The 25,384-nt window shown below is 36.7% G+C and overlaps 1 protein-coding gene across 1 annotated transcript in view; it reads left to right on the top strand.

The window, feature by feature from the left end:
• The window catches only part of TLK1 (tousled like kinase 1), a 152,672-nt gene that overhangs the window by 31,308 nt on the left and 95,980 nt on the right, over positions 1-25,384 (top strand). The window contains exon 2 of the mRNA XM_082658810.1: positions 14,375-14,493. Coding sequence (XP_082514936.1) covers positions 14,375-14,493 — 119 coding nt within the window. The remainder of the gene's footprint in view (positions 1-14,374; positions 14,494-25,384) is intronic.

A 25,384-nucleotide genomic window follows, 5' to 3' on the forward strand; every position in this document is an offset into this window, starting at 1 on the left:
AGCTGACTTCCTAATAGTGAGGAGGTTTTACCAAAGTCCTGTTTGGAGCTTTCCTGGAGAACATGCCTTCTTACGTGTGCAGTCATGTGCTCTCTCGGCAGGCTCTCGTGTGGTGTGCAGTCACGTGCTCTCTTGGCAGGCACTCTTTGTCTTTCACACACACACCCACACACACTCTTACACCCTTCTTTTGGACCATTCCTTTGGGACAAGGGTGCTTAGTTGAGTGGATATAAGTTCTAACAAAAGGCATTGTGACATAACCTCTCAGTGTCTCAATTTCCTTATCTTTAAAATGAGAACTATATGTTGAAATAGAAAAATAGCCTAGTATTAAGATAAATATGTATGTATACATACACATGTATGTGTGTATACATATATGTATGTGTGATACATATATGTGTATATGTGTATGATTGCTTTTTAAGGTAAATTATTATAAGCTAGAGGAAGAGGAGTTAGTCATGTTATTAATACATTAAAGAAATGAGGCATTGAAGTATATACTATTCTACCTACCAGGAACTTCTAGCTTCAGGGAGAAAGCTGGAAGAGAGCTTATATTATATATATTATACATGCCAATGTTTATTGGGCACTTGCATTTTAGCATACATATATGGTCACATTTATTGACTACTAAGTGACAGATATAGTTCAGAACTCTTCATATTAACTTATTTTACTCTAACAACTATAAGGTACATACTTTTATTATCTCCATTTTATACATAAGGAAGCTGAAACATGGAGAGGTTAAGGAACTTGGCCATATTGACACAACTTATCTATCTGTGTGTGTGTTTTATTTTTGATGAAAGAAAAAGTAGCTGTCAAGACATTTTTTATTTATAAGAATAAAATTGAAATTAAATTATTCTCATGCTCCAAGGTTATGACACTATAGAGAAGCATAAACGAGAACTCTGTGCCTCACCTCTGGGGCAAGCTGCATATCATTATATGAAAATTCGGTCTCAGGTTGTCTGAATCCTTTGCTGGAAGGGTTATAATTAAAGTGTTTAAAATGACTTATCTTAAAGATAAGGTGAGGTATTAATCTGACTTGGAGTGATTCTAGATCAGACCTGTTTTCTCTTTACCACAGGCTTATGTAACTGAATGTGTATCAGTAGAATAGATTCAGAAACTTGGCTTTTTATACATACTCTTTTCAGTCATTCTAGGTGAAATATGTATGTGTACAATACATAAATATTTGTATGTGTAGTTAGATAGAATGGAGATATATATGGTTCAGAAATAGTTTAGTGAAACAATTAAATATAGAAACACACCTATGTTTATATCAGAATGTGACACATGACTAGAGATGTATTTCAGATCAGTAGGGAAAGGTTAAATTTGTGAGAAATTGTATGATATTTCCCTTTGGAAAAAATCCTAGATACGGACAGTTAAATTTTAAGTGAATTAAATGTCCAAATGTTAATATTTTAAATAATTATAAAAAATGTGGCTGGTATTTTTATTGGATTCCTAGGGGAGAAAGTATATTAGGAAATGTATAAACATTTAGAATATTTTATCCTTGTTTATTATAATGCATTGTTTTAGGTAGTATTTTAGAAATTGGAATTTGGACTGCTCTTGTGATAGGTCATTTAACATGTTCATTTAACTGCCAAAAAATTAGAACATTTGGTTTTAAATAGGAGATCAGACAGTGGAATAAATGATGAAATGCAATGTAGTCAACAAAAATAATAAGTATATCCACTAAGTATACAAAATACTGTATATGAACATAGATATGTTCTATTTATTAACCATGTTAGAGTGGATGTTTAAAGACGAGTCACAAATAATTCTGGAGTGTTAAACTTGTTGAATTCTTTTAGTTTCCTATACTTTCAAGTGCATTTTAAAAACTAATGAAAAGGAATGATTTAAATGGAATATTTTATCTTGTTGAAATAATTTCTAACTTTATTATGGTATTTCTGTTTTTAATCTCTGCCTTGTCAGGCATAATGTGAAAAGTATTAATTGAAGAAAGACTTTACTGTTCTGTATAAATCAGCTTATCATATGTAATATGAAAAGTAACAATTAAAACCTGGAATGAATTAAAATATTTTCAGAGTAAAGGACGTTTTAAATCTAAAAAAAATGAAGTAATGGCTGAGTAGCAGTTGAATCTAATATTAGAAAGGTCTTATTGAACAAACTCATTTCTTTTTGGTAACTGGTATTCTGGTTTTAACCTTTTGAAAACATGCTTTCTAGATATTTTTATTTTGTTTTGACTCTCTGCTAAGGAAGATGAAGACTTAAGGTACTTTAAAAATGAAATAATGAAAAATTGATTCATTGTCATAAAAAAGGTGCTATAACTATAAAGTAATGTTGACCAACCAGAGCTGCTAATATGTCCAAATACATGTGTCCTTTTTTAGACTGACCACCTTGGGAGGCCATACTTGTATAATAATTAACATTTATTGAGTGAGTTTGTGAGTGTGTGTGTGAAAGAGAAGAAGAGAGAGAGGGAAAAAAAGTTATTAGAAGGGGCCATGACAGACTGCTCTAATGGGTCAAATTGTGGTTTTATTTATGTTGATTTCCCTAAAATTGTTCTTCATTAAATAGAATGTGATTGATCTCTAATTTGAGTAGTGACATCTCTTGTTATATGTTTTATGTGAAGTTTTGGGTTTACAGTAGATTTTGGGGAGCAGTGCAGTAAGAATAGTAGCATAATTAGGAGACAGGTGGTTGTATTTTGAGATGGGGTATTCTTTAAGGATGGTATGGTCTTTATAGTGTCTTTTATAATTTTTTTTTTTTAACATAGAATGGCTTTTGGGCAGCTCACTGCCATTTCTTTTTTTTTTTTTTAAATTAATTAATTTTATTTTTGGCTGCATTGGGTCTTCGTTGCTGCGCACGGCTTTCTCTAGTTGCGGCGAGCGAGGGCTACTCTTTGTTGCGATGCGCGGGCTTCTCATTGCGGTGGCTTCTCTTGTGGAGCATGGGCTCTAGGCACACGGGCTCAGTAGTTGTGGCTCATGGGCTCTAGAGCACAGGCTCAGTAGTTGTGGCGCATGGGCTTAGTTGCTCCGCGGTATGTGGGATCTTCCCGGACCAGGGATCGAACCTGTGTCCCCTGTATTGGCAGGCGGGTTCTTAACCACTGCGCCACCAGGGAAGTCCCATTACATCATTAAATTTTGTCAACAAAATGTTTGTGGGAAGCTTTTCTCTCTTGTTATATAAACATCTACATGATTATGCCCAGTGGCCTACAGAGACTAAAATATTTATGATTAGGCTCTTTCCAAAGTTTGTGGTGTCCTCTGTTCTATAGCAGTGCTTCTCAAACTTGAATGTACCTAATTTTCTGAGGCTCTTGTTAAAATGTGGATTCTGATTTGGTAGGTCTGGAGTGGAACTCAAGATTTTGCTTTTCTTAAAAGCATCTGAGGTGATAACAGATGCTGCTGTCAGTGGACTGCATTTTGAGAAGCAAGGCTCTAGTATTCAAGGTTAGGTAGATTTTTAGACAGGTATGCTAATATTTGTTAAGCATCTGTTATGTGCCAGGAGTTATACCAGGGTCTTTTGGATATACTGACTCTTTAAAATATCACAAAAATTTCTTAGAAGGTGTTAAGGACCACAGTGGAGTTGGGAACCCTAGTAAGGGTTTTCAGTTAGAAGCTAATTGTTTTGTTTTCTCTTGAATGTACAACTTCCTCTGGGACCTCATGGAGGAGAAGAAGCTATACATCTAAGAAACAAAAACTATGGGAAACAAAATACCACATTGTTAGCTGGTACAAGTCAAAGTGGGGACTAATGTCCTCATCTTTCCTGCTAAATTCTATTGGGCCAGCAACCAGTTTCCAAGCCAAAGAGTGGACATAGTATATATAGCATATACATGTTTTGTAAACATTTTCTCTCAGTCTCTTGCTTGCCTTTTCATTTTTATAACCGTGTTTTTTGAACTAGCAAATTCAAATTTATGATTAAATTTATCGTTTTCTTTTTTAAAAATTATTTTTTAAGAATTGTGGTAAAATATACATAAATAAAATTTACCATTTTAACCATTTTTAGATGTATGGTTCAGTGGCATTAAGTACATTCTGACGGTCCTACTGCCATCACCACCATATCTCCAGAACTTTATCTTCCCAAGCAAATCTCTGTACCCATTAAACACTAACTCCCTATTCCACCATGTCCCTCAGCCCTTGGCATCCATGATTCTACTTTCTGTCTCTGTGAATTTGACTACTTTAGGACTCTAGTATAATAGCCATGCTGTTTTCCACAGTGACAGCACCAGTTTACATTTCTACCACCAACACACAAGGGTTCATACAGTATTTGTCCTTCTGTGTCTTGCATATTTCACTTAGCATAATGTCTTCAAAGTTCATCTACGTTCTAGTCAAAATTTCCTTTCCATTTTATGTATATACTACATTTAATTTATTCATCCATTCATTCATTGGTGGACACTTAGGGTGCTCTTTCCTTTTGGCTATTGGGAATAATGCTATCAACATGGATGTACAAATATCTATTTGAGTCTTTGCTTTCACTTCCTTTGTGGGTGAAGCACACCCACATACACACACTCAGAGATGGAAGTTTCTGGATAATGTAATAATTCTATGTTTAATTTTCTGAGGAACTGCCATACTGTTTTCCACAGTGACTGCAGCAGTTTACATTCCCACCACCAACACACAAGGGTTCAAACTTCTCGATATCCTTGCTAACACTTGTTATTGTCTGTTTTTTGATAATAGCCATCCTAATGGGTGTGAAGTGGTATCTCATTGTGGTTTTAATGTGCATTTCCCTAATGATTAATGATATTAAGGATATCAGCTTTAGGTCTTTATGTTTAAGTATTTGATCCATTTTGAGTTAATTTTTGTATTCGGTGTTAAGGTAAGGGTTCAACTTAACATTTTTGCATGTGGCTATCCAATTTTTCAAATACCATTTGTTGAAAAAGCTTTTTTCCACATAGAATGGTCTTGGGGCTCTTATTTCTGGGCTCTCTATTTTATCCCATTGGTTTATATGTCTGTCTTTATACTAGACCATATATATATGTTTTGACTTTTGACAAAGCCACCAAGGCTATTTATTGGTGGATGCAGAATTTTGCTGTTTTTGTTTTTCAATGAATGGTGGTTAATAAAACGGGAAAACCACATGGGAAAAAATCCTTGCCCTCATACCATATGCAAATATTAATTTAGGATAAATCATGTACCTAAGCAGAAAAACATAAAACTTACAAAGATTGGGCTTCCCTGGTGGCGCAGTGGTTGGGAGTCCGCCTGCTGATGCAGGGGACATGGGTTCGTGCCCAGGTCTGGGAAGATCCCACATGCCGTGGAGCGGCTGGGCCTGTGAGCCATGGCCGCTGAGCCTGTGCGTCCGGAGCCTGTGCTCCGCAACGGGAGAGGCCACAACAGTGAGAGGCCTGCGTACCACAAAAAAAAGAAAAAAAAGAAAAAAAAACTTACAAAGATTACTATGGTTTTTTTTTTTTTAGTTATTTCTGAGATATACATTTTACAGTAATAACTAGAATTATGATGTATAACATTATACCAGAACATATAAGAGTTTTAGAAATTTCATGTAATGTCTGAAACATTATATTAACATATTTCCATACAAATAACCCAAAGAAAGTTTAGTATTGTTTTTTTGTTTGTTTGTTTGTTTTATACTGCAGGTTCTTATTAGTCATCAATTTTATACACATCAGTGTATACATGTCAATCCCAATCGCCCAGTTCGGCACACCACCATCCCCATCCCACTGCGGTTTTCCCCCCTTGGTGTCCATACGTTTGTTCTCTACATCTGTGTCTCAATTTCTACCCTGCAAACCGGTTCATCTGTACTACTTTTCTAGGTTCCACATACATGCGTTAATATACGATATTTGTTTCTCTCTTTCTGACTTACTTCACTCTGTATGACAGTCTCTAGATACATCCACGTCTCAACAAATGACCCAATTTCATTCCTTTTTATGGCTGAGTAATATTCCATTGTATATATGTACCACATCTTCTTTATCCGTTCGTCTGTTGATGGGCATTTAGGTTGCTTCCCTGACCTGGCTATTGTGAATAGTGCTACAGTGAATATTGGAGTGCATGTGTCTTTTTGGATTATGGTTTTCTCTGTGTATATGCCCAGTAGTGGGATTGCTGGATCATATGGTAATTCTATCTTTCGTTTTTTTTTTTCCTGTATGCGGGTCTCTCACTGCTGTGGCCTCTCTCGCTGCAGAGCACAGGCTCCAGACGCGCAGGCTCAGCGGCCATGACTTACGGGCCAAGCTGCTCTGCGGCATGTGGGATCTTCCTGGACCGGGGCAGGAACCCGTGTCCCCTGCATTGGCAGGCGGACTCTCAACCACTGCGCCACCAGGGAAGCCCTATTTTTCATTTTTTAAGGAACCTCCATACTGTTCTCCATAGTGTCTGTAACAATTTACACTCCCACCAACAGTGCACAAGGGTTCCCTTTTCTCCACACCCTCTCCAGCATTTGTTGTTTGTAGATTTTCTGATGATGCTCATTCTAACTGGTGTGAGGTGATACCTCATGGTAGTTTTGATTTGCATTTCTCTAATAATTAGTGATGTTGAACAGCTTTTCATGTGCTTTTTGGCTATCTGTATGTCTTCTTTGGAGAAACGTTTATTTAGGTCTTCTGCCCATTTTTGGATTGGGTTGTTTGTTTCTTTAATATTGAGCCACATGAGCTGTTTATATATTTTGGAGATTAATCCTTTGTCTGTTGATTCATTTGCAAATATTTTCTCCCATTCTGAGGGTTGTCTTTTCGTCTTGTTTATGGTTTCCTTTGCTGTGCAAAAGCTTTTAAGTTTCATTAGGTAGCATTTGTTTATTTTTGTTTTTATTTCCATTACTCGAGGAGGTGGATCATAAAAGATCTTGCTGTGATTTATGTCAAAGAGTGTTCTTCCTATGTTTTCCTCTAAGAATTTTATAGTGTTCAGTCTTACATTTAGGTCTCTAATCCATTTTGAGTTTGTTTTTGTGTATGGTGTTAGGGAGTGTACTAATTTCATTCTTTTACATGTAGCTGTCCAGTTTTCCCAGCACCACTTATTGAAGAGACTGTCTTTTCTCCATTGTATATCTTTGCCTCCTTTGTCATAGATTAGTTGACCATAGGTGTGTGGGTTTATCTCTGGGCTTTCTATCTTGTTCCATTGATCTATGTTACTGTTTTTGTGCCAGTACCACATTGTCTTGATTACTGTAGCTTTGTAGTATAGTTTGAAGTCAGGGAGTCTGATTCCTCTAGCTCCATTTTTTTCCCTCAAGACTGCTTTGGCTATTCAGGGTCTTTTGTGTCTCCATACAAATTTTAAGATGATTTGTTCTAGTTCCGTAAAAAATGCCATTGGTAATTTGATAGGGATTGCATTGAATCTGTAGATTGCTTTGGGTAGTATAGTCATTTTCACAATATTGATTCTTCCAATCCAAGAACATGGTATATCTCTCCATCTGTTGGTATCATCTTTTTTTTTTTTTTTTTTTTGCGGTACATGGGCCTCTCACTGTTGTGGCCTCTCCCGTTGCGGAGCACAGGCTCCGGACGCGCAGGCTTAGCGGCCATGGCTCACGGGCACAGCCGCTCCACGGCATGTGGGATCTTCCCAGACTGGGGCACAAACCCGCGTCCCCTGCATCAGCAGGCGGACTCTCAACCACTGCGCCACCAGGGAAGCCCTGTTGGTATCATCTTTAATTTCTTTCATCCGTGTCTTATAGTTTTCTGCATACAGGTCTTTTGTCTTCCTAGGTAGGTTTATTCCTAGGTATTTTATTCTTTTTGTTGCAATGGTAAATGGCGCTGTTTCCTTAATTTCTCTTTCAGATCTTTCGTTATTAGTGTTTAGGAATGCAAGAGATTTTTGTGCATTAATTTTGTGCCCTGCAATTTTACCAAATTCATTGATTACCTCTAGTAGTTTTCTGGTGGCATTTTTAGGATTCTCTATGTATAGTATCATGTCATCTGCAGTGACAGTTTTACTTCTTCTTTTCCAATTTGCATTCCTTTTATTTCTTTTTCTTCTCTGATTGCCGTGACTAGGACTTCTAAAACTATGTTGAATAATAGTGGTGAGAGTGGACGTCCTTATCTCGTTCCTGATCTTAGAGGACATGCTTTTAATTTTTCACCATTGAGAATGATGTTTGCTGTGGGTTTGTCATATATGCCCTTTAGTATGTTGAGGTAGGTTCCCTCTATGCCCACTTTCTGGAGAGTTTTTATCATAAATGGGTGTTGAATTTTGTCAAAAGCTTTTTCTGCATCTGTTGAGATGATCATGTGGTTTTTCTTCTTCAGTTTGTTAATATGGTGTATCACATTGATTGATTTGCATATATTGAAGAATCCTGGCATTCCTGGGATAAATCCCACTTGATCATGGTGTATGATCCTTTTAATGTGTTGTTGGATTCTTTTTGCTAGTATTTTGTTGAGGATTTTTGCATCTATATTCATCAGGGATATTGGTCTGTAATTTTCTTTTTTTGTAGTATGTTTGTCTGGTTTTGGGATCAGGGTGATGGTGGCCTCATAGCATGAGTTTGGGAGTGTTCCTTCCTCTGCAATTTTTTGGAAGAGTTTGAGAAGGATGGGTGTTAGCTCATCTCTAAATGTTTGATAGAATTCACCTGTGAAGCTGTCTGGGTCCTGGACTTCTGTTTGTTGGAAGATTTCTTTTTTTTTTTTTTTTTTTTTTGCTGTACACGGGCCTCTCATTGTTGTGGCCTCTCCCGTTGTGGAGCACAGGCTCTGGAAGCACAGGCTCAGCTGCCATGGCTCACAGGCCTAGCCGCTCCATGGCATGTGGGATCTTCCTGGACCGGGGCACGAACCCGTGTCCCCTGCATCGGGAGGCGGACTGTCAACCACTGCGCCACCAGGGAAGCCCTGTTGGAAGATTTTTAATCACAGTTTCAATTTCATTACTTGTGATTGGTCTGTTCATATTTTCTGTTTCTTCCTGGTTCTGTGTTGGAAAGTTATACCTTTCTAAGAATTTGTCCATTTCTTCCAGGTTGTCCATTTTATTGGCATAGAGTTGCTTGTAGTAGTCTCCTAGGATGCTTTGTATTTCTGCAGTGTCTGTTGTAACTTCTCCTTTTTCATTTTTAATTTTATTGATTTGAGTCCTCTCCCTCTTTTTCTTGATGAGTCTGGCTAATGGTTTATCAATTTTGTTTATCTTCTCAAAGAACCAGCTTTTAGTTTTATTGATCTTTCCTGTTTTCTTTGTTTCTATTTCATTTATTTCTGCTCTGATCTTTATGATTTCTTTCCTTCTGCTATCCTTGGGTTTTGTTTGTTCTTCTTTCTCTAGTTCCTTTAGGTGTAAGGTTAGATTGTTTACTTGAGATTTTTCTTGTTTCTTGAGGTAGGCTTGTACAGCTGTAAACTTCCCTCTTAGAACTGCTTTTGCTGCATCCCATAGGTTTTGGATCGTCGTGTTTTCATTGTCATTTGTCTCTAGGTATTTTTTGATTGCCTCTTTGATTTCTTCAGTGACCTCTTGGTTATTTAGTAACGTATTGTTTAGCCTCCATGTGTTTGTGGTTTTTACGTTTTTTTCCCTGTAATTGATTTCTAATCTCATAGCGTTGTGGTCAGAAAAGATGCTTGATATGATTTCAGTTTTCTTAAATTTACTGAGGCTTGATTTGTGACCCAAGATGTGATCTATCCTTGAGAATGTTCCATGCGCAATTGAGAAGAAAGTGTAATCTGTTTTTGGATGGAATGTCCTATAAATATCCATTAAATCTATTTGGTCTCTTGTGTCATTTAAAGTTTGTGTTTCCTTATTTATTTGCATTTTGGATGATCTGTCCATTGGTGTAAGTGAGGTGTTAAAGTCCCCCACTATTATTGTGTTACTGTCGATTTACTCTTTTATAGCTGTTAGCAGTTGCCTTATATATTGAGGTGCTCCTATGTTGGGTGCATATATATTTATAATTGTTATATCTTTTTCTTGGATTGATCCCTTGATCATTATGTAGTGTCCTTCCTTGTCTCTTGTAACATTCTTTATTTTAACGTCTATTTTATCTGATACAAGTATTGCTACTCCAGCTTTCTTTTGTTTTCCATTTGCATGGAATATCTTTTTCCATCCCCTCACTTTCAGTCTGTATGTGTCCCTAGGTTTGAAGTGGGTCTCTTGCAGACAGCATATATATGGGTCTTGTTTTTGTATCCATTCAGCAAGCCTGTGTCTTTTGGTTGGAGCATTTAATCCATTCACATTTAAGGTAATTATCGATCTGTATGTTCCTATGACCATTTTCTTTATTGTTTTGGGTTCATGTTTTTTTTGGTTTCTTTTTTTACGATATGCGGGCCTCTCACTGTCGTGGCCTCTCCCGTTGTGGAGCACAGGCTCTGGACGCACAGGCTCAGCGACCATGGCTCACGGGCCCAGCCACTCCGCAGCATGTGGGATCTTCCCGGACCAGGGTACGTGGGATCTTTTCAGACCAGGGCACGAACCCGTGCCTCCTGCATCGGCAGGCGGACTCTCAACCACTGCGCCACCATGGAAGCCCTTGGGTTCTTTTTTGTAGGTCCTTTTCTTCTCTTGTGTTTCCCACTTAGAGAAGTTCCTTTAGCATTTGTTGTAGAGCTGGTTTGGTGGTGCTGAATTCTCTTAGCTTTTGCTTGTCTGTAAAGCTTCTTATTTCTCCATTGAATCTGAATGAGATCCTTGCAGGGTAGAGTAATCTTGGTTGTAGGTTTTTCCCTTTCATCACTTTAAGTATATCATGCCACTCCCTTCTGGCTTGTAGAGTTTCTGCTGAGAAATCAGCTGTTAACCTTATGGGAGTTCCCTTGTGTGTTATTTGTTATTTTTCCCTTGCTGCTTTCAATAATTTTTCTTTGTCTTTCATTTTTGCCAATTTGATTACTATGTGTCTTGGCGTGTTTCTCCTTGGTTTATCCTGTATGGGACTCGCTGCATTTTTTGGACTTGGGTGACTATTTCCTTTCCCATGTTAGGGAGGTTTTCGAGTATAATCTCTTCAAATATTTTCTCAGGTCCTTTTTCTCTCTCTTCTCCTCTGGGACCCCTATAATGCGAATGTTGTTGAGTTTAATGTTGACCCAGAGGTCTCTTAGGCTGTCTTCATTTCTTTTCATTCTTTTTTCTTTAGTCTATTCTGCAGCAGTGAATTCCACCATACTGTCTTCCAGGTCACTTGTCCATTCTTCTGCCTCAGTTATTCTCATATTGATTCCTTCTAGTGTAGTTTTCATTTCATTTATTGTAATGTTTATCTCTGTTTGCTTGTTCTTTAATTCTTCTAGGTCTTTGTAAAACATTTCTTGCGCCTCCTTGATCTTTGCCTCCATTCTTTTTCCGAGGTTCTGGATCATCTTCGCTATCATTATTCTGAATTCGTTTTCTGGAGGTTTGCCTGTCTCCACTTCATTTAGTTGTTTTTCTGGGGTTTTATCTTGTTTCTTCATCTGGTACATAGCCCTCTGCCTTTTCATCTTTTCTATCTTTCTGTGAATGTGATTTTTGTTCCACAGGCTGCAGGATTGTAGTTCTTCTTCTACTGTCTGCCCTCTGGTGGATGAAGCTATCTAAGAGGCTTGATGGGAGGGACTGGTGGTGGGTAGAGCTGGCTGTTGCTCTGGTGGGCAGAGCTCAGTAAAACTTTAATCCGCTTGACTGCTGATGGGTGGGGCTGGGTTCCCTCCCTGTTGGTTGTTTGGCCTGAGGCAACCCAACACTGGAGGCTACCTGGGCTCTTTGGTGGGGCTAATGACAGACTGTGGGAGGGCTCACGCCAACGAGTAATTCCGAGAACTTCTGCTGCCAGTGTCCTTGTCCCCACGGTGAAACAGAGCCATCCCCCCACCTCTGCAGGAGACCCTCCAACACTGGCAGGTAGGTCTGGTTCAGTCTCCCCAGGGGTCACTGCTCTTTGCCCTGGGTCCTGATATGCAAACTACTTTGTGTGTGTCCCCCAAGAGTGGAGTCTCTGTTTACCCCAGTCCTGTTGAAGTCCTGCAATCAATTCTCACTAGCTTTCAAAGTCTGATTCTCTAGGAATTCCTCCTCCCATTGCCAGACCCCCAGGTTGGGAAGCCTGATGTGGTGCTCAGAACCTTCACTCCAGTAGGTGGACTTCTGTGGTATAAGTGTTCTCCAGTCTGTGAGTCACCCACCCAGCAGTTATGGGATTTGATTTTACTGTGATTGCGCCCCTCCTACCATCTCATTGTGGCTTCTCCTTTGTCTTTGGATGTGGGGTATCTTTTTTGGTGAGTTCCAGTGTCTTCCTGTTGATGATTGTCCAGCAGCTAGTTGTGATTCTGGTGTTCTCACAGAGCACGTCCTTCTACTCTGCCATCTTGGTTAAATCCACTATGTTTTTTACTTTGGAACATGCAAAGTTTTCTTGGAAAGAATAGATAAATAATAACTGTAAATAGACAAATTAGATAATTTTCACTTCACCAAAATTAGACACTTCTGCTTGTCAAACATTAGGAAGAAAATGGAAAAAAAAATCAGAGCCTTGGAGCAAATGCTCTTCTTGTCTATCTATCTATCATCTGACAATGACTGTTTCTGATGTAATAGCAGAATCAGAAAAAAATTGGAAGTCCTGGTGATACTTGAAAGTACATTGTCAGGAGTATACTTATAATAGAAACCAGATTTCAGGGACTTAAGGAGGATAGGGCTATAAATCACTAGTTCAAGGAAAGGATTAAATGATAATATTAATAGCATGAAATTCAAGCAAAAGTTCTTTTGTTTTTGTTTTTTCCTTTTCAAAGACATAAACAAGGCAGAAGGAGGCAGGGAGGGACAAGATGCAAGGGGGGGGCGGTTACATGCAAATGCAAGATTCCTTGAATATCAAGAAGGAATGGGATCAAAAGCAAGAACCGTAGGCTTTAGTTTTTTGAAGGAAGCTACCTTTTTGTCTAAGATGGAAGAATGAGGAATGGCCAGGGAAGATATATGCAGGTACAGGAATGCTAATAAACATGGAAGGATGGCCATTATCCATGTAGTCCTCTATCCAGATGAAGATGGAAGGTAATGAAGGGAACTTTAAAGGGTAAGATCTATAGGAATAGCTCTTAACCTTTAGGAGAGGAATGTCAGGGTACATGGAAGTGGTCTAGTGTAATTTATAAATGCTCCCCATGTGATTCTGAATTCTGATAATATCCTCCCTACTCCCTTTGAGAACCAATTATTTATGTCAGTTCTAAGGTTTTATCAGTAGAGAATTAGCAGACATGGATAAAATAATTTTTAAGAGTTTAATTGAACTTTAACTAGAATTTGTGGTGCTTTAGTTTGCATAGTAGCACTTACAGGAGGGCACTCATTTTTCCCCCTTAATCTTCAGGGTTATTGTTTAATAATAGATGTTACCTCAGTTATCTGCTTAATATTTGTGTGTGTTTTTTGTCTGTCTGATAGAAACTGAAAACTATCAATTGTACAAAAAATTATGGGGATGTGACAGTAATAAGAATCTTCCCAGTTTAAAATTAGTTAGATAAAGTATATATAAGCAAAATAAGCAATAATACCACTTAGTGCCAAAATTCTGTATCAGCTTAGAATAGGGAGATTGCATTATGAGAAGTGGTATTTTTCAGGCTATGGACCTGGGTCCATTAATGGCTCATGAAATCCGTTTAATAGCTCACAATCAGTGTTTTTCCTTTTTAATGGACTAGAATAGACTAGAAAATATTGGAGTATACTGCATACTGTAAGAAATATTTGTGGAACTTTTAATATATGTATGTATGTGTGTACTGATTTGGGTGAAAATATATGTCTTAATGTAGATTGCAGTCAAAAGTATTGGAGGGGCTTCCCTGGTGGCGCAGTGGTTGAGAGTCCGCCTGCCGATGCAGGGGACATGGGTTCGTGCCCCGGTCCGGGAATATCCCACATGCCGCGGAGCGGCTAGGCCCGTGAGCCATGGCCGCTGAACCTGCACGTCTGGAGCCTGTGCTCCACAACGGGAGAGGCCACAACAGTGAGAGGCCTGCGTACCGCAAAAAAAAAAAAAGTATTGGAAATCCACCATCACCATAGATTATTTTGATAAATAAGTGTGGACATTATAAAAATCTTTAAGTCCTTACTTTCATTTGTTTTTAGAGTTCACTAAGTTTATATTTACATCTGAACTAATTACATACACATATTTTGTGATGTGTGTATATAAATACATATATATGTATGTGCATGTACTTTTGTTTTTTTTTTTATCTTAATAGGTGCAATGGATGAGCTTCATAGTCTGGATCCAAGAAGGCAAGAATTATTGGAAGCTAGATTCACAGGAGTTGCAAGTGGGAGCACTGGGAGCACGGGCAGTTGCAGTGTTGGAGCTAAAGTGAGTAAAATTGTAATCTTTATTTGACATTTTTTCCTTGTATTAAATGATATAAAATATATTTTGTAAAGGATCCCTACATACGTACTTAACAGCAAATTATACTTACTATAATTTTTATAATGTGTAGAAAAAAATCCAGTGTTTTTATACCTGATTTCTAGTATAGCATAATATATTTTGGGGTATTATGTTATAGCATAATAGGTTATAGGTTTCAGGGGTAAAAAGGAGCTTGGTAGATTGTACTGCCTTTCTCCCATTTACATAATTTTTACCTCTCCTGTCCTTTGTTTTTGCTTCTTCCTTGCCTCATCACCCATGTTTCTACTGTGTGTTCCTATCTGTACACTAATCCACTGCTGCTCACTGCTGCATAAAATTAATAGTGTATCTGTTGGGCCTTCCAGTGGTAGATATCAGGTTGTCTGCAACTCCCCACTACCTCACACTGCAGTGAATTTCTTGTAATTGTTCCCTTATGGAACTTTGTGAGCATTTGTTTAGAATATATTCCCAAGAGCAGAATTGATAAGGCATAGGGTATGTATAGATTTAAATTGAATAAACAGTGCAAGATTGCTATTCAGAACAGTTGTATAAAACTAATAAAACTAACCTGCACTCTTAACAGATTAGTTTTATACAACTGTTTCTATATCTCCATATCCCAGAAACACTTGGCATCATCCAGATTCCTCATTTTTGATAGTCCAGTTGGTACAAAATAATGTATCTTTGTCTTACTTGTACCACCAATTATTTTGAGCATTTCTTCAATGCTTGTTAGCTTTTTGGGAGTCTTATAAATTGTTCCAGTTCTTTGCCTGTTTTTCTGTCAGAATTACTTTCTTTTTCAAACTGATTTTCCCATGTTCCTTGTATATTCTACATATTTATTCCATATTGATTACATACAGTGCAAATAACTTCTGCCATTTTGTCGTGTCTGTTAACTTTGTTCATGGTATCCATCATTGTACAGAAGTATTTAATTTTGTTGTATTCAGACTCACCAATTTTTTTGCTTTATGGTCTGTACCTAAGGAAAATAGTCGTCACCATTAACCATCTGGGTCAAGTAGACCTTTTTGCTATGTTTATATTTTGTTATTTTACCAATTTACAACAATAAGAATAAAACTATAATGAAAAACAACTTTATTAGAAATTTTAATATGAATTGAAACATACTGAAAAATCACTTTGTATCAAGTAAATCTTGGTGCACAAACATCATAAAAGATGAAGGATATTGTTATGTGTCCTTTGAGCATAATGAAATGGTCCAAGTTCTTGTTGCAGAATATTGTATGGTGAAGTCCTTCAGTTGAACGACTTAACTGATGAGAATACCATGTTTCCCTTTTTTTTTCCCCTTAGAAATATATTGTCCAATTCATTGATTCTTGAATTTGAGAAAATTCATCTAGGATACTGTCATTTGAAGACTCAGATTTCATTTATATAGTCAGTGTCACCATCATCAGTTTTAGGTGCTGTTATCTCTTTGTATTTATTTTCTGATTTGTCTAATTATAAATTGTTTTCTGTCATTTTCTTCTCTTGATTATCTTAAGTGGAAAATGAAAATTTCTTAATTCTCAGCTGGAGTCAATGAAAGCTAAAATCAGACTCCAAAGATGGTTTCTTAGTCATTTATACGTTTTTGAAAGATGATGTGGTACTTTGGGCAAGGCAAGAAGACAACTAAAAGATCATAATTTATTTGACTATTGCATCGTCCTTTTAGGTCATTAAATCTGTGTTGTTTTTCTATTTCTACTATAATAAATTATCACTAAGTTGCTCAAAACAGTACAGGTTTATTATCTTACGGTTCTGTAGCATCAGAAGTCTGACACCGCTCTCATTGGGCTAAAATCAAGGTGTCTGCAAGGCTGCATTCCTTTCTGGGGGCGCTAGGGAAGGATCTTTTTGCCTTGCCTTTTCCAGATTTGAGAGACTGCCTGCATTCCTTGGGTGGTGGTTTCCTCCCTCCATCTTCAAAGGCAGCAATGTTGTATCTCTCTTACGGTTCTTTGGCAGTCACATGTTTTGGACCATAGCCTATTTTAAGTACTCATGTGATTAGATTGGGCCCACCCCAATTTGGATAACCTGGTATAATTTCCCCAACTCAAATTTCTTATCCTTAATCACATCTGCAAGTCTCTTTTGCCATGTAAAATAACATTCACAGATTCTGCTGTTTAGGGCATGGACATCACTGGGAGGCCAATATTTTGCCTATCATACCATCATTCTTCCATTTTCTTTTTATTTTAGTGGTTTTTCTTTGCATTAGCATAGTTGGGAATAATTGATGAACAGTGATAAGTAATGACGAGTTCCTAGGATGGTGTAATAACAAAATATAGGAAAAGTAAGATCAGTAAGATCCCATAATGTATTGTAGATTGATGAAAGGCCAGTGGACATCTGGTAGTTAATTGCAAGCTAGAATGTGTTTTATTCTATTAAAAATAAATCTTAGTTTTATTCTATGGATTATCTCTAAGAAAGAATAAAAGTCCTGAAATATTATTATAAACAGAATTACTTGAAAAAGAAGCTAAAAAACTAAAATTGGGTCCAGTGGACTCTGATGGTATTCTAAAAGGTAAATACTTCTTCCCTACCCCTGAGGCACAAAAGATATTCTACAGCTTTTATTAATTGTACAGTTTTACTTTTATATTTACTCTTTAGTCCGAGGCCTTATCTTTTACATAGTATTGATAGAGATTGAGTTTTATTTTTCTCCATGTAGTAAACCAGTTTTCTCCACAATGCTTCTTAAATTATCCATATTTTCCCACTGACTTGTGCTGGCACCTGTATCATATATTAAGTTGCCATGTGTATATACCAATCTGTGTCTGAGATTTCTCTAATGTTCTGGTGGTCTCTCTGTGTTCTTGTGCCAGTATCACATAAAAAAGAATACAGTTGTATTTTGGTATGTCTTCTTTATATGGTAGAGCAAGTCTCTCCTTTAATCTTCTTTTGTAAGGTTGACCTAATTATTTATGGATCTTTATTCCCTCATATAAAATTTGAGCATCTCTTTATTTGCTTGTTAGCATTTGGGGATTATTCTTCTGTAATAACTTATTTGTATCTTTTTCCTTAAAAGATTCAAATGGAATTTTTATTCTGAATGCATTGAATTTATAGATTAATTTTGGGAGTACTGAAATCTATAAGATTAGATTGTCCCATCCAAGTACATGAAATGTCTTTCCATTTGTTCAGTTCTCTCTGTAGAGGTCTTAAGAATTCTTGGCTAGTTTTTATGAATTTTGGGGACTTATTCCTGGATACTGTAAAGTTTTTGTGGCTGAAGTATTTTCTGTTATATTTTCTAGTTGGCTATTGCTGACCTAGAATTTTTAAAAATTTTTATAGGCTGGTCTTGTATGTAGCAGTCTTGCTTTTGGTCTCTTATTGGTTGTACTACTCTGTTGATTCTCTAGGTTTCTCTAAGACAAATAGTTATCTTCCCCCCATTTTTTTTTTTTTATATTTATCATGAGCTTCAGTACTATGTCTTGTTGAGAAGGAATCATCTAAAGTTTCTCCATTAAGTGTTGTGTTTGTTACAGGTTTTGTGTATATAACCATGACCAAATTACAGAAGAACTTTTCTGTTACTGGTTAGTTAAGAAGTTTCTGTTTGTTTTAAAAATAATAAGTATAACAAATTTTTAAAAAAGTTGAAGTTGGCATTGCTGTGATAAACCCTACTTGGTTATGATACACTATTTTATTTATTTATTCATTTTTGGCTGTGTTGGGTCTTCGTTGCTGCACATGGGCTTTTCTCTAGTTGTGGCGAGCAGGGGCTACTCTTCATTGCAGCGTGCGGGCTTTTCACTGTGGTGGCTTCTCTTGTTGTGGAGCATGGGCTCCAGCCGTGCAGGCTTCAATAGTTGTGGCATGTGGGCTCAGTAGTTGTGGCTCGTGGGCTCTAGAGCACAGGCTCAGTAGTTGTGGTGCATGGGCTTAGTTGCTCTGTGGCATGTGGGATCTTCCTGGACCAGGGCTCGAACCCACGTCCCCTGCATTGGTAGGCAGATTCTTAACCACTGTGCCACCAGGGAAGTCCCTGATACACTATTTTAAAAAATACTTTATTAGGGTACTTCCCCGGTGGTCCAGTGGTAGAGAATCTGCCTTCCAGTGTAGGGGACGCAGGTTCGATCTCTGGTCGGGGAACTAAGATACCACATGCTGTGGGACAAATAAGTCTGCACGCCACAACTACTGAGCTCACGCGCCTCAACGAGAGAGCCTGCATGCCACAAACTGCAGAGCCCATGCGCTCTGGAGCATGCACGCCACAACTAGAGAGAGAAAACCCGCACGCCACAACTAGAGAGAAGCCCATGCACTGCAACGATGTCCCAACGGAGCCAAAAGAATAAAGATAAATAAATATTAAAAAATACTTTTGGATTTAATACATGATTAACTATTTTAGTTAGGATTTTTACATATATGCTTATAAGAGAAATAGATGCACAGACCTGAAGAGTAATGATTTAGTGAGTTTTGACAAATGTGTACACTCGTAGTAATCCATGTTCCTTTTAAGGTACAGAACATTTTCATCACTCTACCTTGTCTGTTTTATAAAACAGTGTCACACTAGCTAGCCCCATAAAATGAACTGCTGCTTCTTTCACTATTTTCAGTTTTTTCAACATCCTGTATGTGGTACAAAATGTTCATGGGAAGATGAGTAGACATTTACCTGTAAAACTGTCTTGGCCTGGGGTTTTTTGCAAGGAAGGTCTTTCACTACCATTTAAATTTCTTTAATATTACTTAGTTTATTAATCTATTTCAATTAAGCTTTTCAAACTTATTAGTGTATGGTTATAACACTTTAAAAAATCTCCTTTGTTATTTCATTTCCGTTTATTCTTTCAGTTCTCCTTTTCTGTTCATTCTTGCCAGAGCTCTGACTAATCAAAGAAACAGATATTGGTTTTAATCTATTTCACTTTTTTCCCCCCATTGATTTCTATCATCGTAATTTACTTGTTACTTTGGATTTGCTTCGTGGCTGTTCTTCCAGCTGTTGAGTTGAATGAATCATTATTTATTTATTTATATAAAGACAATTAACATACGATAAAATGTATAGATTTTAAGTGTTTGGTTATGAGAGCCCCCCCCATGGTTTTTATTAAGTAATGTATAATTTACATAGGGTAAAATTCACCCCTTTTTATCATATAGTTCTGCTATAAGTTTTGTGAATGTATACAATTGTGTAACTCCCACCACAATTAAGATATAAAATAGTTCCCAAAATACTCCCCGGTGTCCTTTTGCACTCTACCCCTTTAGGTTGCCTCTGGCAACCACTGATCTGTTTTCTGTTTTTATAGTTTTGCCTTTGCAAGCATGTCATATAAATGGGGTAAGTATTGTAAATATGTAGCCTTTTGAGTTTGACTTTTTATAAGTTAGCTTAATGCATTTCTTTGAGATTCATTCATGTTGTTGTAATGTTACCAATAGTTACTTTTTATTATTTAATAGTATCCTATTGTATAAAATATACAATTTTTAAAAAAATTTTTACTGAAATATAGTTGACTTACAATGTTGTGTTTCAGATGTACAGCAGATTCAGTTATACATACATATATATGTATAATATATTCTTTTTTAGATTCTTTTCTATTATATGTTGTTATAAGATATGGAGTACAGTTTCCTGTGCTATACAGTAGGTCCTTGTTGATTATCTATTTTTTATATAGTAGTGTGTAAAAGTATACCGCAGTTCTTTTTAATCCATTTCTTCTAGATAAGGAACATTTAGGTTACTTTCAATATTTTAAGAATTACAGGTAAAGCTACTATAAACATTTGTATATTCCTTCCTCTTAGATTATTAGTTATTTTGAGCTATTCTTTTGTTACAGACTTATAATTTATTGTATTACATTTTCAAAATATAGTTCATATGGCATCAATCCTGAAATGTGCCCTGTTTTATAAACATTTCATATCTAATAGCTCCTAATTGTATTTAACTGTGATTATTGATGTATAAATTTCAGCTTTATGCATTTCAGCTTGTAGTTTATCAGTTTTTGCTTGATGTATTTTGAGGCTATATTTTTACATGCATATATCTTCTTTTTGTTTCATGACTATAATTTTTTTTTAAATACTTGTTTTTTTCAAATCTTAAGAATACTATCCTCAACTTTCTTTTGGTTCATGTTAGGTATATGTTTTTCTGTTCTTTAATTTTTATTGTTTTTAAGTGTGTTTCTTGTAGACAATATGTCAACTTTTTTTGATGGAATATGAGCATTTTTATCTCTTAAATGGTGGGTTTAGTCCATTATAATTATTTTTATTTTCTGACTTGGTTCTGCCATCTATTGGCTGATATCTTCTAATCGTACTTGACTTTTAATCCCTTCTACTCGTTGCTTTCCATTGGACAAATGGAGTTTTTCCTGATGTTTTAAAGTTACATATTCTAGTTTTGGTTTTATGATGACACTCTATACCCATTTTTTAATTTCTGTTCTCTCAAACTGATATTTATGCATTCCTGCAGGGTCTCCCCTCCTACCCCCGGTTTTTGTTTGTTTGTTTGTTTTGTTTTGTTTTGTTTTTTTGTGGTATGCGGGCCTCTCACTGTTGTGGCCTCTCCCGTTGCGGAGCACAGGCTCCGGACACACAGGCTCAGCGGCCATGGCTCACGGGTCCAGCCGCTCTGTGGCATGTGGAATCTTCCCGGACCGGAGCACGAACCCGTGTCCCCTACATTGGCAGGCGGACTCAACCACTGCGCCACCAGGGAAGCCCTTTTGTTTGTTTTTAAACAACATTTTACTTTGAAAAAAATACTATACCTTTAGAAAAATTGAAAATACTTTACAAAGAATACTAGTATACTCTATCTAGATTTAAGAAAGATAAATATTTTTGCCAATTTTATGCTTATGTATACATACACATCTCTACCATCTCTCTCTAGTATCACTGTGGTCTCTGTGCTGAATGTGAACAGACCTTTTCAAAGAGCCCTGCTTCATTTTAGTGGGGAATGGTACTTAGGAACCAAGCTAGGTATGCTTATTGTTATGTGGCAGTCTCTTAGAAGAATGTTACCTAATGTAGAAGGAATATAGAATCAGAAAATCAACACAGTATTTCCTAGTATAATTATTGATTAAGGTAAGGATAATCAATGGATGCTAAAACCATTTAGTAAAATGTTTTGGAGAACAGTGTTTTACAAGGTCTCAAAGTTTCACTCTATAGATTAGTTATTAATTATAAAAGAGAAAATATGCCTTTAAAAAGGAGAGATTTGTTGGTTACCACCATAATAGGTAAGGTCAAGCTTTGCATTGGCAGTGTCACAGAGAGCCTGACATTACATGTATCCTGAGGGTGATGCAATAGGAAGAACACTCATCACCTGTAGTTTTCATGCTGGAAATGTTTGATTTGAATTTAATCATGAGGAAATACTCCTGGGACATCCTGCTGGCCTGGATTCTTTAAATGAAGAACAAAGGGAAGCAGAGGGACTGTTCTAGGTTGGATGAGACGAAAGAGACTTAGTAGCCAAATGCAATGTGTGAATCCGTGGGTTCTAATTTGCTCCTGGATTGGGAGAAAAACAGTTTTAAATGACATTTTTGAGACAGCAGGGGAAATTTGAGTATGGACTGTATGTTGGATGATGATATTGAATTAATGTTGGTTTTACTGTTCTTTGGGGGGTAAGCTTGTATTTTAAAAATATTCATTTAAATTTAAAAACACGTGTAGGCCCGTGCACAGCACTGATGACCCAACACAGCCATAAATAAATAAATAACGGTAAAGCTTATAGAATGTAATGTAGTGGTGAGCAATGACTCTTACAGTGTTTTTATTTAAATTGATGGTGATAATGTGCCTGTGAAATGCAGTATTAATAGGGGCAAATTTTAATAATAGTGACACCGGGAGTTTGTAATGTGGAAATAAAAGCATTTGAAGGATCATATTTCTGATAGTGATCATGCTCTGGGAGAAGAGGAACAGCGGAGAAAGGTAAGAAAATCATCTAGGACTACAGAATAATTCATTAATTTGTCTATAGAGAAGAATAGGGTTATATGTTTGCTAAAAGTAGGAAAGTAATAAGCACAAGCAACAGAGATACTGTACATAGAACTTTTACTGTGATAGGGTATAGGAGGAGGAACAAAAAGAAATTTAGTCTAATAAAAGTGAGGAAGAGAGAAAGAGCAAACAAAAATATTCTATTTTTACCTGCGATTATATAATATGGAAGAAATAAAGCCAAGTATATATTATGATAATAAATGAGAATCCATCTTTAGGCTGTTGACAGGAAACATCCCCCCAAAATGACAAAGATTGGAAGTAACTGGAAAGAAAATAGTTCCGATAATCATAAAGTAAAAGAAAGTAGAATTAAATACAAATTTGAGATCAGTTTCTCCCCAACTTCAGACCCTTCCAAAGACTTCCCATCACATTTAAAATAAAATTCAATGCTCTAAGTAGACCTTCTGATCTAGTTCTAGACTACCCTATTCAACTAATAACTGTCCCACTACTGCACTCACACTGGTTTATTTGCCATTTGCCTCAAACACACTTATCTCTCACTGTATTCAAGCTTCTGCTCAAATGTCACCTCTTTACAGTGGCATTCTTTGACTGCTCTATGTATAAGTATGATACCTATACCACTCCCCTTTCTCTACTTAGTTTTTTTAAAGTACTTATTGGTTCCTTTTATATTACTAAATATTTATATGTTTGTTTATTGTCTGTTTCCCTTCTTATAACATAAACTTCATGAGCACTTGGACCTAAGTGTTTTTTTTTTCTCACTGCTATATCCCTAGCATCTACAACAATACTAAGGCCCTCAATAATTATTTTTGAATGCATGAATGAGTATCAAATGAAACAGTCTTCAAAACCAAACGCCTGAATGAAACAAAGGTAGATTCTTTTTAAGGACTAAGCATCCATAAAAAAGATATGACAGTTATAAACTTTTATATAGCAAACAGTTCTAAAAATACATGGTAAATTTATTAAAATACAGCTATATTGAGGGATTTTAATATAATTCTTCTGGATTTTGACTGTTCAAACATATATAAAAGAGCAAGGCTATACAGGATTTGCACAATATGATTATAAGCTTGATTTGATAGATACACACAATCAATACTCTTTATTCAACTTATTTGTGACTTCAAAACCAATACTTGCATTGCTTTTGCTGGTCATTCACGGGCCTGTGCATATGCAGAGTGGTGAAAAATTTGAGTCGCCTGAGGCTGAATAAAGTGACCCTCTGCCTACATTTTCAGCTCTCATACTGTAAACAAGTATTCTTTTCTCAGTTTACTTAATGCCATGTTTTTCACATTTTTATGCTTTTCGTTGGTAGTTTTACTGTTTAAAATAGCCCCTCAGGGTAGTAGTCAAGTGTTATCTAGTGTTCTAAGCACAAGAAGACTGTGATGTGCCTTAGGGGGAAAATATGCTTGTTAGATTAGCTTCATTCAGGCATGAGTTACAGTGTTGTTGGCCATGAATTCAATGTGAATGAATTGACAGTACGTATTAAACAAGGGGTCTTTAAACAGAAACACAGTTTTATATAAAACAATGTTATGGGGACTTTCTTGGTGGTCCAGTGGCTGAGAATCTGCCTTCCAATGCAGGGGACGTGGGTTTGATCCCTGGTCAGGGAACTAAGATCCCACATGCTGCGCGGCAACTAAGCCTGTGTGCCACAACTAGACAGCCCGCACGCCGCAACTAGAGAGAAGCCCACAATGGAGACCCGGCACAGCCAAAATATATATATATATAAAAAAACAAAAAACAAAACAATGTTATGTGTTGATTGGTTGATGAACTTGTGACAAGAAGGTTGCCGGAACCTAATCCTGTATTTTCCTTAACATCAAGGATTCACCATTTGCTAATTCAGTGTTTATAGCTGATAACAAAAATTGGAAGAGAAAGAATTGTTATTCTATCATATGCCACTTTTTTTTCTTATCCCAAGCCTACTTCACCTGTTAATTTTACTTGCCACAGATCCTTGTGGCCTGAGTTTGTGGCTCTGTTGCAGGAATACAGATAGGAGGTAAAGGTAAATGTTATAAATTGTACTGCTGTAAAGTTATAGTGTAGCTAACATGTTGGGAGAAGGAGGAAATGTAAATATTTATTTTATTTTACATATTAAGGAGTCATACACAGTTTAAAGTTAAAGAAAAAAAAGTTTGTTTATTATTTGAAGTGAAAGTAACTGAAGATTTGAAAATAAAAATATATCGGGAAGAAGGGGAAGTTGTGATGCCAGTGAGCTAAATTCTTCATCTTTTATGGAAAGGTCAATAAAGAATTATTGAAATGTAGTACATCCAGTGGAATACTCTGCACCTGTTTGAAAGAAAGGAAGTAGCAAAGGAAAAGGGGAATGAAGAAGCTATGTATTGATTTGGAATTTTTCCAACATAAAGAGAAAAGAAAGCGATGTGGGACGGTCTGCATAACGTTATCTTTTGAGTAAGAAGGGAGGAATCAATGAACGTATATTTAATTTGTTAGTGTAGACATACAGCCTTAGAAAGATGATAAGAAATGAACTGAAGTAGTTTGTTTGCATTACCTATTGAAAATTTTAATTAAAAACAATTTTTTTAAAAAGTTGTTGCCTCTTGGACTTTCCCTGGTGGCGCAGTGGTTAAGAATCCACCTGCCAATACAAGGGACATGGGTTCGAGCCCTGGTTTGGGAGGATCCCACATGCCGCAGAGCAGCTAAGCCCGTGCGCCACAGCTACTGAGCCTGT

The sequence above is a fragment of the Grampus griseus genome (genome assembly GCF_964374135.1).
Source record: "Grampus griseus genome assembly, chromosome: 7".
Classification (NCBI taxonomy): Eukaryota; Metazoa; Chordata; class Mammalia; order Artiodactyla; family Delphinidae; genus Grampus; species Grampus griseus.